At 45.2% G+C, this 15,128-nt stretch overlaps 1 protein-coding gene and 2 long non-coding RNA genes across 3 annotated transcripts; 1 reads left to right on the plus strand and 2 right to left on the minus strand.

Annotated features, from left to right (window-relative positions):
* Positions 1-427: 427 nt before the first annotated feature.
* Positions 428-1,515, minus strand: C1H21orf140 (chromosome 1 C21orf140 homolog). Its single transcript, XM_021299575.2, has one exon. The coding sequence runs from the start codon at positions 1,414-1,416 to the stop codon at positions 655-657; it is 762 nt and encodes a 253-aa protein (XP_021155250.2). The 5' UTR covers positions 1,417-1,515; the 3' UTR covers positions 428-654.
* An 89-nt stretch (positions 1,516-1,604) lies between these two features.
* LOC110365386 (uncharacterized) lies at positions 1,605-2,672 on the plus strand. Its single transcript, XR_010473480.1, has 2 exons — positions 1,605-2,347; positions 2,593-2,672. It is a non-coding gene; the product is annotated as an uncharacterized LOC110365386 (long non-coding RNA).
* Positions 2,673-6,220: 3,548 nt separating this feature from the next.
* On the minus strand, positions 6,221-14,362 carry LOC110365515 (uncharacterized). Its single transcript, XR_002425068.2, has 3 exons — positions 14,254-14,362; positions 13,423-13,515; positions 6,221-10,217 (listed from the first exon to the last, which is right to left on the minus strand). It is a non-coding gene; the product is annotated as an uncharacterized LOC110365515 (long non-coding RNA).
* Between the last annotated feature and the right edge of the window lie 766 nt (positions 14,363-15,128).

The following is a 15,128-nucleotide window of genomic DNA, read 5'->3' on the forward strand; positions in this document are numbered from 1 at the left end:
TGCTTTAAAGCCTGAACCAACTGCTAATTGTTAGGCTTCAGAAACAAACTTCCCTTTTAGAAAGACTTTTTTTACCTGTCACAGAAATGGTTATTGCAGACCTCTGTTAGAAGCAAGGTACTCAGTGTAATGAGCTACTGAACTGATATCAGATGTTAATGTGTATATCATGTGAAAGTCACATTAAATTTTTCAGACTTCTTAGGTAATGGACTCTGGCATCAGTCACGATCCTGCATATTCACTGCTTTGGAGCAGATGTCCCACGGGGGGTCAAAGACAGACCTGACCTACAGATTTTGCAACCCAATCTTTCTTGAAATGGAGGGCATTTACATCTGAGGCATGGTCTCATGACTCTTGTAAAAGAGGAATTTGTACAGAAGGCCAGCTAAACTGGATCTGAGGTACACCTTGACCCACTTTTGTGATTAATCAAATTAACTGCCCCTTCCTGGTGTAAGCGTAGGACATATCAAACTAATCCTGGAATACACCTAAAATGATACATTTGGATTTAGAATTATCTCTTTTATTGGTGCTATTGACATGTATTTTTATTAGCTTTACACCATTCAAAGGGAAGGGCTCAGCAGAGGTGGAACAGGATAATTCATTCGACACCATTTGAAGCCTGACTGCAGGAAGAACCATTTAAGAAAGAGTGTCAAGGTAGTAGTTCTCCCATCGCTTCACTCTGTTAATCACCATCCTCCATTTGGTTGGAGTCATCTTCTCTATTCCTTTAACAATCAAGTCACTGAAGAGGATACACCTGTAGGAGTGGGTCTGCTCAATAGACCTCAGGCCAAAGTCATTCCTGTTGTTTATAATAAACCATTTCAAAGAAGACCAGGCGACATCCATAGGGTAGAGATAGTTGTAAGACGAAGGCACAACAAGAAGCTCATGGCCATTGGCTCTAGCAACTTCAGGGCAACACTCAATGCCAGACATGCAGATCACTGGTGGGACGGGTGGCTGAGTTTCCATCTCCAACTCCTTGCCATCTTTTGCTCCCATGTGCATTGGCTGCTTGTTGTCTCTCATCACAATTACACACTTCCCATAGGAGATGGTCAGAGAATCACACAACTCCTGAAAGACACTGTTCTGTGGATGTATGGGCAGATCACCTTTTAACAGCAGTCTGTACCTCCAGGGCACCCACCCTTGGCTGCTGCCAGCGTGAACAACTGTCCACACTGGCCAGCGCAGGCCAGCCACCTCGCCTGTGTTTTCTCCTGTTACAAGACTTTCTGGAATATCTGTTTCACCTAAAAAAATGGTGTTGAAACCATTAAGCTGCAGCGCCCTCAGAGATCTTAAATACTGCAGGCACTGCTTCTTGGAAGCAGCATCGAAGCTGCCCCTGTGAATTATGTGCCTGAGGAGCGGATTTGCGAAGCGCTTCATGCTGGCATCTCCGGGCTGATGGGGGACACTTGCAGAGCTCACAATGCACCTGTTGCCCCGGCGTTACCTGCGGCATCACACCCAACCAGAGGCAGCACCATTAGGGGCTTTCAGGTGCCTCATCAAAAGGCATACTGGAAAACAAAGGTCCCATCAGGCTGTGTAGGCTGCAACTGTGCAGTGAGTAGCTTCTGGCATCAGGATGTTGCTCATCTTGAGCATCGTGGTTCTTTCTCTCACAGCACTGAGTGGATGTTTGGGCTCTGTGTATGTGTGTGGGCCAGCCAGGCACGCCCGAAAAGGGTTCAGAGGGATGGGGTTGTGGAGGCAGGAGCTGCCCAGAGCCAGCATGGAGACTGAGCCAACACCTGAGCTTTGAGACCAGTGGTAGAAAACATTTCCCTCCCTCTCCGGCAAGCATCTGGCCTCACAGAAGATGTGGCCTTGAAATACCCCTGGGTGGAGGAGGGTTGAACCCCAGGAGGGCTGAATCCCAGGTGTCTTGTTATAGGGGGAAGGAGCACCTCTGGACCCCCACATGAACCTCTCTGATGGGCAGGCCCAATCCTGGCAGCATTGCAAGGGGATTCCTGGTGACTGGTACCCAACAGCACAAGCAGCCTGTGCAAGGTCCACCACACTCAGCCTGCTCAGCTCTGGGCCTTTGATGGGGAAGGAATAAGTGATGCCTCAGACAGGTATTTTTAGAAGTAATTTGGTTTCTAGAGTCCTCTTAGGTTCCCACTTTGTCCACCCACTTCTCCATTTTGTGCTGGACCTACCGATGAACCCGTGAAGGACCTGTGGCCTGACACCAACATCATCACGCCCTCCAAGGAAGAGCAACACCTTCAGAGAAACGGAAGGGATTATGGGAGGAAAAAGAAGATTGCTCATGTGGTGTTATGTGAACACACAGACTGAAATGAAGGTCAGAGCAGAAGGGTGGACAGGTACCACCCTGCTGCCATGATGAGTCAAACGGGGTTACAGGAGCACATGGCAAAGTGAGGGCTGCAGCCAGCCTGGGGAGGTGGGAACAGTCAGGGGAAGATGTGTGAGTGTGCACAGTCCCTCCAAGGGCAAGTGTTTGGCTGGGGAAGGTTATGGAACAATAGAAATTTAAGACTACTTTGACCCATCTGCTTTTTTACCTGCTCCTCTTTCTCCCCGCAGATGCACATGCAGAATTTTACTGCAAGAACAAGCTGGTCAGTGCAAGACTATTAAATTGCTCACACTGAGCTGTACCTGTGTGCTGGTTTGACTGAAAATGAGTTATTTTTTTTCTTCATGCAGTTAGAAACCTTCCTTTTTCATAGCTAGCATGGTCATTATTTGGACTTAGTTTGAGAACAAGAGATAACACCCCGGGATGGAGTTAATGTTTTTAGTGGCTCTGGTCTGAGAGCCAAAGATGTTCTGAGCTCTGCTCACAGGTGTGAGGCATCAAGGAAGGGGGGCAGAGATGGGGCAGAGCTTGCCTGACATCCAGACTGATCAATAAGAGTATTCCATCCCATTAGCGTCATGCTTCATATTTAAGACGAGTTGGGATCTTCTGGTCTCTTTCTTGGGTGCTCTTTTGCTCTGTCTCTCATGTTCTTCATTGCTCTTTTTGTCAGAGCCGGGGAAGTTCGTTTTGGGACATTTAGTTCAGCCTTTTGCTGTTTTGCAGAGGCCGCTGGGCCTTTCTGCCTTTTTACTCTTTTATCTCTTTGGGATCAGTTGTTTGGGACCAGGTGCTGCTGCCCGGGACAGGCTGCTTGATGTGGACAGAGTTTGTGAGAAATTGCACTATCTTTTATTTTATATTCTATTTCTATTATATATATATATATATATATATATATATATATATTTACTAGTAGTGTATTACTATTTTGTTATTTTATTAAACTGTGCTTATCTCAATCCAACTTTCTCCCTTCCCTTTCAATTCTCTCTCCTATTTGGGGGGTAGAGAGGGGGGTGAGTGAGAGGCTATTGTGGTTGTATTGCTAGCTCGGGTTAAACCATGACAACCTGCAAGGCTGGGAGTAAATGCTGTCAGCATTGTCAGCCTGCCAGATGGGGCTGAACAGCACAAACATCAGTCTGTTGTGAGAGCATGCATTTCCTTGCCCATCCTTGAAATGGAGATATTCCATGGTCTGTGTCATTCCCTCTGGAACAGGTTTTCTTCCCCCTAACACAGTGGGAAACTGAAGTCAAAGCTCAACTGTCTGGATGCTCTCCTTGCTGGGGCAGATGACTGATGGGGCACATCATGTTAGCAGTGTCACATGGAGAACAGAAGTATGGAAGTTTGATATAAGAAAAAGGGTGTACTCCCAGAAAGAAGCCTTTATGGTTTAACTGTTAGCCAGATGCAAAATGATGGCAGATTCAGTCCGTATACATATGAAGAAAAATACTTGAATATGCAGTACATATTCATATGAGAATACAGCATAAAATATTACTGACTCATGTCTATTACTATTTCACACTGTGGTATACCTTTCTCTTCTAGTGTCAGCCCTTGTCCTTAATAAATGTATACCAGGAACATAAGCTGACATGAGTAGTCCTACTGGAGTTATTGGATGCTTATCAGTTTTGAAAAATGCACATGTTTAGAGGCCCGATTAGGGCCTGGGGTTCCCCAAAATGCTGATTTAGAGACTTCACTGTTCAGCAACTGGATATAAAGTGTCAAAAGAACTACCTGTAAAGGAATTTTATTCCCTAACTCTTCTTGGTGCCTTTGATCAGCCTGCCATCCAAGAAACCCACTGGAACTGCAGATCATATTCCCTGTTACCTAAATTGAAGGTGTTATTTCCTTTTCATCTCTTCAGAGAAGATTTAGTAAATTGTGCATGAGTTGGAGCATGCCATCCTTGAGAGAGACACAAAAAGGGCACATTGCTTTTGTTACTCTTGCTTTGTAGCTACCTTCTGATTGTAAATGGACACCAGTAGGAAACAGAGCAGGGAAGCAACCGTGGTAGCAACTAGGCAGGGTCCCAAATACAAGAGTGAGGTAGGGCTTCCCTTCACTTTCTCTGTGCTCTCCTCCCTTGCCAGGCTTGTCCCTGAGGCCTCCCGACTGTGTCAGGCTAGGGACGGCCCCAGCACTGCCAGCTTGGTGCCTCTCAGGCCTTTCTCTGCTGTGGTCACCGGTGGCAAGCAGCATCTCTGTCCACTGCAGGCTACCCATGGGCTGGAAGCTGTGGTGCCCAGCCCACTTGTGTGCTCCAGGGCTGCTCCATGAGGCAAACCAAAGCACAGCCGCAGCCCTCAGGAGGTGCATTACAAAAGCATGGTCCTCATCTGAACTGGACCACACTTGTAGGTATCTCTGGGGCTGCACAGGAAAGTTAGGTTTGATGTTCCTCAGTTCAGACCCCCTAAAGCAAACAGTCCTGAAACTTTTCCTCTTTCTCTCCAGGCTTTTGTGGTTTTGCAGCATCAAATGGAATGCCGAGTGACAAAGCCTGCTGCTGTAGGCTGCGGCTTCTCTGTGCTTTCATGGGCTGATGAAGGGACTTGGCAAGGCGGATGAAGGACATGCAAACCAGCCTTTTGGCTTCTGAGGCCTTAGGCATGGGCAAGGTCTCTGTCGCTGTATTTTGGTGCTGTCCCAGAAGGACACCGTGACACTGTTAGCCTGTCAGGTGGCATCACCATGTCTGTGTCTCCAGCTGACCCTAGTTCCTTCAACCCCCATGAACGGTCTGAGCCTAACTGGTTGCAGATATACTAACAATACAGCTGATATGTAGTGGGACAGGAGGGATGGACTATTTTCAGAGTAACTGTTTAAGAAGTGTATTTTCCTCTATCCCATTCATATATATATATGTATATATATGTGTGTGTGTATATATATATATGACATAAATCTACCATTTGACCTGCTTTAAAAACAATTATTCACAGTCCCAGCATCTAAATATCTTTTAAAAAACTTGGGCAGCATACATAAAACTCTAGTTAGAGATGCAAAGAACTGTATTTTATTTGCCATGCTACCTTTAGTTTGCTGTGTTCCATTTTGTCTCTTTTCCCTCCCACCCCATGTCTACATAGCCAGTGAACATTTTGGAGCAGAGATCGCCCCTCCTTTTGTTATTTTAGACTTCTGACATCCCCTAGCAAAGCCACACAGTACAAAATCTCTAGGGGTAGCCCCTGCCTGAGAAGCGCATTTGGGATTTGGGAAAAGGTATTTCTGATTGCTTCCTTGTCCGATTTCACCCATTGCATGGGAGTCTCCTGCTCTTACCTGCTGCCCTCCCAGCAGGACCTGCCTGTGGCAGCATGGCAGTTCCCTGAAGGTTGGGGTTTGGCCATCAGTGCTGGGGCCGCTTGTCTTCCTCCCCCGCCTCCAGCACAGCCAGCCATTGCACCCAGCACCCAGACACAGGGCACTGGCCAGGGGTCGTACCCGCCCCCCCGGTGTCTGTGGGTGAGGGAGAGTGGGCTCTGTGGCACAGGGAACATTTCACAGGGATGCCCAGGCATCCTGCTCCCCCTGGGAAGGGGGTGGGAGGCCTGGCCCCTGGCTGCTGCCCGCCCTTCCATCACTGCCTGGATACACAAATGGGGGCTGAGCAGTGACCCTCCATCCCCACTGTGCACTTTCTTGGTGCTACACCGAATTCCATTGTACACTTAGCTAAATAACAAATCTACCGATTAACTGTGAACAAAATCCCTACTAATGAAGCAATTAAGATACCAATTATCGATTGCATACCAATTACCCGTTTCAGTAGTAATTATGTTATTAGGTTACCAGTCACCACGTTCTATATGCAAGCTAAAAATAATTACAAACCTTTTATTTTAAAATCCCAAATAAAAACATAGTGAAATACAGAACATAATTAAATACACATAAACAGTAGGCAAGATGTTAAGCAAACAGCATGTTTTTACTGCTGTATTATATTACATGTAGCAGCTAAAACTAAGTTGCTAGTTTTGAAATTTAATGTTTTGTTTTTATCTAAATAAAATGTTTTGTAAGTCTGATTTTTTTTTCCAAAACCAACACTTGAGACCATTATTCTACAGGGAGTTTAGTTCTCTTCCAGTCTTACATGGAGTGATAAAAATTAGGATTCTTTTTCTGACAAATACCACACCCAGTTTAAATAATCTGTTTTCCCTCCTAGCTGTCTGATGAAGTCCCATGCCAAAGGAGTATTTCTGGTATCAAATGAGACTTTCCAAAAGTGTGTAATTTTACCTTTTGATCTGTGATGGAATCAATAAGAGAAGCACTTGCCAAAATCAAAGATGGCTTCAGAGTGAAAACACAGAAAAAGGTGGAAACTTCAGAAAATAAATTAAGCCAATACCTAGAGTAAGAGCCCTGAACTTCTCAGAACAGGGCTAGTACAACTGCTGGCAGTTTTCCACAAAGAGCAGCAAGGCACCTTGTGAAAACTGATGAAATTTGGGTTTGAGCATTAGGGATTCTCAGCCAAGGTTGATCTCAGCAGCCTTCCCCTTGGTGGCATCACAGTCACAGCTTCTGCCTGAGTATGACCACAATTTCAGGTAGAAATACTGGGCTAACTATGGCCTGGACTCTTGAGGAATGAGATAGCCTTTCAGTACTTAAAAGGGGCCTGTGAAAAAGATGAGGACAGACATTTTAGCAGGACCTGTTGTGACAGGACAAGGGGTAATGGTGTTAAACTAAAGGAGGGGAGATTCAAGCAAAACACAAGAAATGAATTTTTTACAGTGAGGCTGTTGAAACACTGGCACAGGTTGCCCAGAGAGGTGGTGGATGTCCCATCCGTGGAGACATTCAAGGCCAAGCTGGACGGGGCTCTGAGCAACCTGATCTAGTTGAAGATGTCCCTGCTCATTGCAGGGGGTCGGACTAGATGTATTTGAAGGTCCTTTCCAACCCAAACTAGTCTATGATGTGAGTGGGAATGGGCTTGTCCCCAAAGGGCCACCAATGGGGATATCAATAGATTTCTGTCATACCTCAGCAGTGAATTGGTTTTCAGAAGCTGGGTTTGCAGGGAGGTAAAGAGCACTTCCCATGGCTCTGGAGTTCACCCTCCTGCCTGGCGCTTTCCCATAAGCCCATCCAGAAAAGCAGCAGCCAGTGATGCAGGAGTTAAGATTTCACTGCACAGAACCTGGCATGGGTGATGGATGTCTGAAACCTGTATCTAACACTCACGATGGAAAGAGAGGTTTGGTTCTGCTTCCTGACACCATTGCATGAGTGGAAAAATTGATAAAATGGGTCTACAAAAGAGGAGGAATTGTCACTATTGCAAAATGTCAAGCTGAAGTCTTTTCATACTGGTACTGGGCAGAAATTGACCCTTCTCCAGAATGGACAGTGACACTTGCCACCTTCCAGAAAACCCCCACACTGGGTAGAAGGAACAAACCTGGAACTGCAAATTTTTCTACCTTCAAAACACCTCTCATTTTCCAGATCTGAATAGTTGAGCTGCAGCAGCGGGAGCACGGCTACTGAGCGTAGTCAGGAGCAGTGAGTATAAATAGCAGATCCTGGCTGAAGCTGAGCAGTCATTAAACCAGACATGGTAATAAGGCCAAAGGCAATGGAGTCCAAAACTAACTCAACTGCCTAATTGGCCTCTACTGGAGACAGTGTCTGGGGAATATGCACCTGTCCAAAAAAGGAGATGTCTGTGCTGGAAAGCTGAATCTTTGGAATTCAAGAAAGAAGTGTGGAAAGCCAAGAGAGCAGTGTGGATTTCATCTTGGCTATCAGCTGGAAGTATCAGCCTTGGAACGTGTCTTATGAGATCAGGCTGTGGAAATTCCCATTAAGGATTTGTCCCACATTAAGTAAATCATTTCCAGGCAGTTGGCTTGGACGAAACAGTGGCAAAACCCCATAATAATAACACTATATCATGGCAGCAAAGGGTACATTAAAGAAAAAAAAAGAAAAAAAAAGAATGAAATTGCAGTAGCAAAACATGAAGCTACAGGTGGAGTAAAAACATGTTCAAGAAAAGTTAAGAAGGAATATTTACTAGGGTATAAAATGGTTGAGAACTTTTTCCTAACAGTAACAAAAAGCAAGCACACATAGCAACAACATAAAGGAGGCTGAGTGAAACCAGCAACACCCGCCCCACAGGCATACAATTTTGTGTATGGTTGAGGTTTTCATATGGTTTCATAGGATTTTTCCTTCTATAACAAAATGCCTTAAAGTTCTCAGAGCGTCTGCACCACCAGTTTCCAACCATTTTGTTTTGCAGACTCCAGAGCTTTTTCCAATGAATGTGCGGACCAAATATAGCAAACTGAAGCCCACTGCCAATGTTTGCCTTGCCATCGCTGTCTGTCCTGGGCCACTGTATACCAGGGCTCTACAGGTCATGAATTGAACACCCCTGAGCTGTGTGGTCATCAAACCCCTCTTTCTTGTGTCTGTTGAGGCTTGGTGACCTGCAGAAGACACCCCTAAAACTACCATGGCAAGCCCCCTGCTTACTCTCTACCACCCGAGGAAGTAGTAGGGGTTAAGGGCTCAATAGGATTTCATGTTGGGGGGGTTAGCACTAAACACTGAAGGAATTTATCAGGGATTATTGACACAATAGTGACACAATCCAGCAGGCTACAGCTGTGGCTTGTCAGCTCAAATGCTGTCCAGGTGGGCCCTGGGAGAGACACTGGAAGGACCTCTGGATGTCTTGCCCTTCCTTATTGTCCTGGGCCTTGGTGAAGGGCTGACATGCAGGAAGAGAGCTGCTGAGAAATGCACGACCACTGTCAAAAACCTGCTGCAGACAAAGCCTGCCAAGAGAGCAAACAAGTTCGAGTCTGACACGTGCCTCCAGACCCTTGAAATCTTTCATTCAGGAGGGGCCGAACATGGGTCAGCTTGCTTCCACCTCTGGGTGCCTGGTGTGGTGGCAAGGGTGGATGCATAGGCCGTTGTGGCTCTTTCTGCTTGCTGGTAGCTCAGACCCCCCCAAATAAATCAGTGAATAAATAATAACAGCAAACAGGCACAACAGCAGCGCTCCATCTGGAAACATGCTGACCCTGCTTGAAACAACGCCATGCAAAGGGAGGCCCTTCCATTCTCCCAAAAGTCAAGCTATTAAAACATGATAGAAACAGCCATGAAAGAGCTAGGCCAGCAAGGACTTGATTTCCAGCCTCTTCTCCAAAGGCCTGGGGCTGAAGTACCACAGGTTGTGCTCGAGTACCTTCACAGCACCATGTGGGAAGCTTGCACAAAACCTGCCTGCATCTGTTCTGGCACAGCTCCTCATCTCTTGCCTTCATTTATGAAAAATATCCCTGTTTACGCTCTGTATGCACAACAGAATGATAATGAAAAGAAACCTTTTTCATACATTCTTCGGGACTGCATCTGTGTTTGGCGCCTCAGGCCCAGAGTGGTTTTTGCCATCCTGCCTTTGCAGTTCCAGTAAGGCAGCGCTGTTGATAGCAATGAAAGTGTCTTTGATCTCCTTTCCTGGAAGCTCCACATTGCTTCTCTGAGGGTTAAGCTTCCCAGAATAGAGGTAGTCAATGTAGTTTTCAGGCTTGCTGGAAACAATATTGCTGAGCATCATGACAAAGAGAAGAAAGCCAAAAAACCCGACGATGATGAGGATATAAAAGGAGGCCATTATCTCCTCTTGCAGCTCCAAGGCTGGGTTGCTGAAATTAGTGAACCGAAGTGTCTTCTTTTGTTCCACAAACATGTGGAGTAAATTCGGCGTGACCGAACTACTGTTTGTATGGTTGCTGAGAGCCATCTTATGCTTCCACTGGAACTGCAAAAGCCAAGCAAAACAAAAGAGCCAATTTAGCTGGTTAATGCACACCTGTCCTTTCACGTCTTCTAGCTCAGGTCCTCCACACAGTTTCCTCTCCTCTGCTGTGTCACTAACTGCACTCAACTATGCTCTAGCTGCACAACTTGCATGCAGAGATTCACGGTGAAAGTCAGTGGCAAGTTAGTGCAAGAATTCAGAGAATCAAAAGCTCCTGCTCTCTGCATGGCAGACGTGTGTGTACATGCATGGGCACATACTAGTGCCTTAAACTGACTTTGTTTTCCTGGTGACGTAGAGCCAAAATCAGGACATGGGGATAACGCTGCCAATTCCAGCCACTAACTCAATGGAAACAGGATGACTTGTTCTCAGGTACCAGTAGAATTCAAACAATAATCCCTAACATTCTGTGATTCTGTAATAGGAGTGGAGGACTATATGGGTGAGTGGAAGGGCCATTTGCACTAAATCAGCCACAGTGAAACCTGCTGAACTGAAAAAGAGCTGTGGGAAGGAAGTAAATGAAGCCAAACCAATGTAAATTTATCTTGCTGAGAAGGAAACTTGAGAGAGAAATTATTTTCTGCTATATTATGTTTCTCAAGGTTGTAATCTATATAAAAAGTCATTTTTAGCACAAGAGAAACTAAAATAATTGCCTCTAAGCAAACCACAAAATCCTTCCATTCTTAAAAATCTCAAGATAAAAAGTTTTGACTCTATCTCCCATCCCACATCCAAAAAATAAGCTTTTGCTTTTGGCAGCAACAATTTTCCAATTTTGATACAAATCTAAGCATATTTCTTGGTTCTCTGAAATTGCCTTCTCTGGCAAGTATGTAATAATCTCAGAAAAGATTTGTGCAAATCTGCCCATGAGGTCTTGCTTGGCTGTAAGTAGGAAACAAGAGTTTCACCCTAACTGTGCAACTTTTGCTAATTTAAAGTCATTCACATCCTTTGTTGCAGTTCTCCTTGTTTTTCTGCCAGTGCTGATTAATCTGTGTTGCTCTCCTGTTGCAAAGGATCTGTAAAAACTGAGGGTGCCACCCCATATATTGCAACAAGAGCTCTGGTGATTTACAATACGTGAGGATTTGACCACTCCCTTGAGCTCGTACAAGAAACCATTTAAATAGCTAGATATGAATAACAGAATAAAAAGCTCTGAAAAAACATCTGATGAAGACTAGAGAAAGCTCCCTCAGAGCAGCTCTGCCTGCCAGTCATCCCAGAGACATGTGGCAGTATTAAAATGAGGGTTACCCCTGAAAAAGACAGTAGCCTGAACCTTAGGTCAGGGCAGCCAGGATCCCCAGCTGGCAGCTTCCTTCCCTTTCTCATCCTGCTTGCAGGCACTGGTGGCAGGAGATGTTTCATCTTCCCTCCTCGTGCCTCACACTGGGATGTTCACTACTCCTGACTCAGGGAAGTCAGGCATTTCCTTTCCAGTCCAGCTGGGATGAGCCCGTCACTGGACTGCTGAAGTGCCGATTGGGTGTCTGAAATTGCCTGAACATCCTGGATGATTAAGGTTAGCTATTCCTGGTTAGGTTTCCTCCTTCTTGCAACTATTAGCTTTTAATGAATGTGTTTACCCTGCTGTCTGGGCTGTGACTGGTCTGCCTGGAATCTATTAATAGCCATATACCCATGCCGGGCAGCTGCGTGAGTTGAGTGCAGAGTTTACATGGGACCCATTCACAGAAGCATGCAGAGATTTACAACCACAGCACAAGAACTGGAGATGTACCAAGGGAGTATAACAAATTGCAGCAACAGTGGGCATGTGGGACCACATGGTTCAGGTAGAGAATAGCTTTTAGCTAACCAGGGTTTTTTGGCCTATACAGGAAAATAGAAAGGCAGGATTACTTCCAGATTCCAAGCCAGATACAAGTAAACTGCCCGTATATTACAAAGCTACTCTTCTCTCTGCCCCAGCCCAATGTGGCTGCATCTGCTTGTCTGAAGTAGGAATCAGTTATCACAACACTCTGCAGAAGTGAAATCTATCTTAGTGTCCACTTTTCAGAGGTCACAACGTGAAAAAAAGCGATCTATACCTTGGCTGAACACTAAGTGAAAGTTCTATTCTGAAAAAGATTTACTGAAAGTAAGTTGACTTTCTGATAACCAGACTTTCTCTGTTGTTCCCCAAACCCACATTTCCGTTCTCTGCCTCTTCAGCCTGTTGTGCTGTCCTGGCTGCCCTGGGTTTTGTGGATGATGCCATGATGAGCTACAACACATTGGGGAAGAGCAAAGTTCAGAGATATACCAGTGATCCTTATTGTTCTTGATAGATGGGCTTCCTAACTTTCTTCAGTCTCACTGCAAAAAACACCCAACAACCCATCCTCAGCCCACCCCCAGACTAACCTGTACCCAGCTGCCACAACTATATTCATTTGCTGTCATATAAAAGTGAGGCTAAGCTTTGAAAGCTCTTATCCATATTTATTACTTCTAGCACCTACTGCTGCTTGCATTCTGTTGAAGGGCTTCTTCTGCACTCATTGCATTGCTTTGTGGGTCACCTCAAGCTCTTCTCCAGACCCCAGGAGACAGGAGAGCAGCTAGATGGACCATCTCCCTCACATTTGAGAAGATGATCTCTGGTTGGGAACCACAGCTCAATGCTGCCCTTTCGAGTCTCTTGGCATGAGTTGCCCAACTCCAAACACTGGTGGAGTGGGGCTGGTCCTTTAGCGATGTGTACAAATAATTGAGTTTTTAAAATTTAATACAAAATCACAGTGTTTTGATGCTCAGTTCCTCAGACACTGCTTTCTAAGGAGTATAGTGCTTTCTGCTCTAGAACAGTGAAACTAGTCAAATGTTGGACTTGCACTTAAAATATTCGCAAGTGCGAGTATTGTGGAGCCATGTACTGCTTCACTATGTTCACCTCCTGTCTGTAGAGGAAACATTTAAGGGGGGAATATGCATTTATGCATTTCTAACAGTTTTCCCTTCACATGCAAAATACAACAGAAAAACAACATGACAGGTACTAATCCCCATAAACCAATAATGAGAGGCTTGAGGCAGATGACATAACAAACTAAAAGGGCAGAGTATCACTCATTAACCTTAACGGCTGCCTAATTCTCCTTAGACAGGCACAGAGCACTCTGGGGATTTTTAGGGGGCCAAGCATGAGTGCGATGCCACTGAAAGGCAGGATCTGAGTACTCACCCCAAAATGAGAAAGACAAAGTCTAGGGTAGGATCTGACTTTAGTGGCAACTAGGGGAAGGAGTAGTGGCTGCTCTTGTGCCACACCAGGCCTCTAGGAGAGAGAAAACAGGCTTCAGATGTCTTTGTACAAATAAGGCCATGTCATTTGTCTGTGTATACGTGTAAACCCATCCACCAACTCACACACACCCCAACACAATGCTGGAAAAATACTGATGCCACATCAGAACTCCTCCAGGCTTCAAGCATCAATATGGTTACATTTTCTCCATCATCATATCAGACACACAGGTTATAAATCAACCTTTTTTTTTTTTTTCATGGTGAGACTCAGCCCCTTTTTACCTACTTCCCTCTCCTTTTCCACAGCCTACATATTGTTTTGTCATTTTGACCGTTTTCTGTGTATGTGCAAAGGTGTGTCCCACACACATCAGCTGGAAATATACATCACTGCCGCCTCCCTCATAGGTAGGTTTAAGTCCAAACACAAAAATCACACACACACAGATATGTATGTGTGTATACTTCTCCTCTCCCTACACACACAAGCACATGCTAAAACATAAAAACAACCATGGAGCTACATGTATAATGCCTAATCTAGCTACTTTAAAATAAAAGACTGGTAGCTTGAGCATTAAATTGATTTTCAGAGAACAGCACTTCAGGAGAAAAAAAGATCCAGTAAACATATTCAAAATAATGGCAAAATAGAAACAAAAATTTGAACCACTGCCTGTTTATCACTACGTAGCGGAAGTTGCAGACACCCCAGGCACCATAACAACAGCTATGAAATGTTCTACCTATCAAACAGCTTACTTACATGCGGACCTGGCTTTGTCCTGGCAGCAGCACCTCTTTCAGTTGTCAGGCTTGCTCCCAGCTGACCAATGCATTTAACTATTTAAGGAGCATAGGAGAGGAGTGGCCTCCGCTTCTCTCCTCTAGTAAGTAATCACAGACACATTATGCATGAGGGAGTGTCAGCAAAGCAATGTGGTAACAGAATACTACGGGCTTATAAGGATCCTACTACACGGGGGCTCCAGGCAAGTGGCCATGTATGTTAACTTATCATGCAGGGGATGAGAATAACATGGATGAGGACTCAGTCGCCTCAATCCTGGGCAATTTGAAGCATAAAGGCTGCTCTGGGTGGGTGAGTGCTGCTGGACACTACCTGTGTGAGAGAAGATTGTTGGCCAAGGCTGATTTTTGGTTATTGATGATAGATCTGTCATTTTTAAAGTCAGTGACTCTCAGAAATGGAAGAAAAATAGCAGTATCCTAACTGCCCCCAGATGCGTTTGGCTGATGCCACCTTGTCATGCCAGAGAAAGGAGGCTGCACAAGTTGTGCCTTCTCCTTCAGTTCACTGCCTGCATCCCCACTCATCCTGCTTTTCCCTCCTGCTGAAAGGACAGGGAAAGAAAGTAGCCAGGAATAGGAAAGAGGATGCTCAATGAAGCAACCTTGCTATCTTTCATCTTGCATCCTCCTGCCCAAACCTCTTACATCCTGTTCTGCCAGCTGGGCATGGGTGTTTTATTCCCTTCATACACCCTCTCCATGGCAAAACAGCATGAGTTACACCCCTTTGCTGCTAAATCCCCTTTCAGGATCAACACATAACACCAGCTGTGGCTTGCAACATCTCTAATTTAACTCAGGCTTTGCCGTGGGAATCACAGACAACTG

This window comes from Columba livia, chromosome 1, assembly GCF_036013475.1.
Source record: "Columba livia isolate bColLiv1 breed racing homer chromosome 1, bColLiv1.pat.W.v2, whole genome shotgun sequence".
Classification (NCBI taxonomy): domain Eukaryota; kingdom Metazoa; phylum Chordata; class Aves; order Columbiformes; family Columbidae; genus Columba; species Columba livia.

Excerpts from the sequence above, each read along its gene's own strand:
- C1H21orf140 (XM_021299575.2), bottom strand. The coding sequence starts at position 1,416 with ATGAAGCGCTTCGCAAATCCGCTCCTCAGGCACATAATTCACAGGGGC.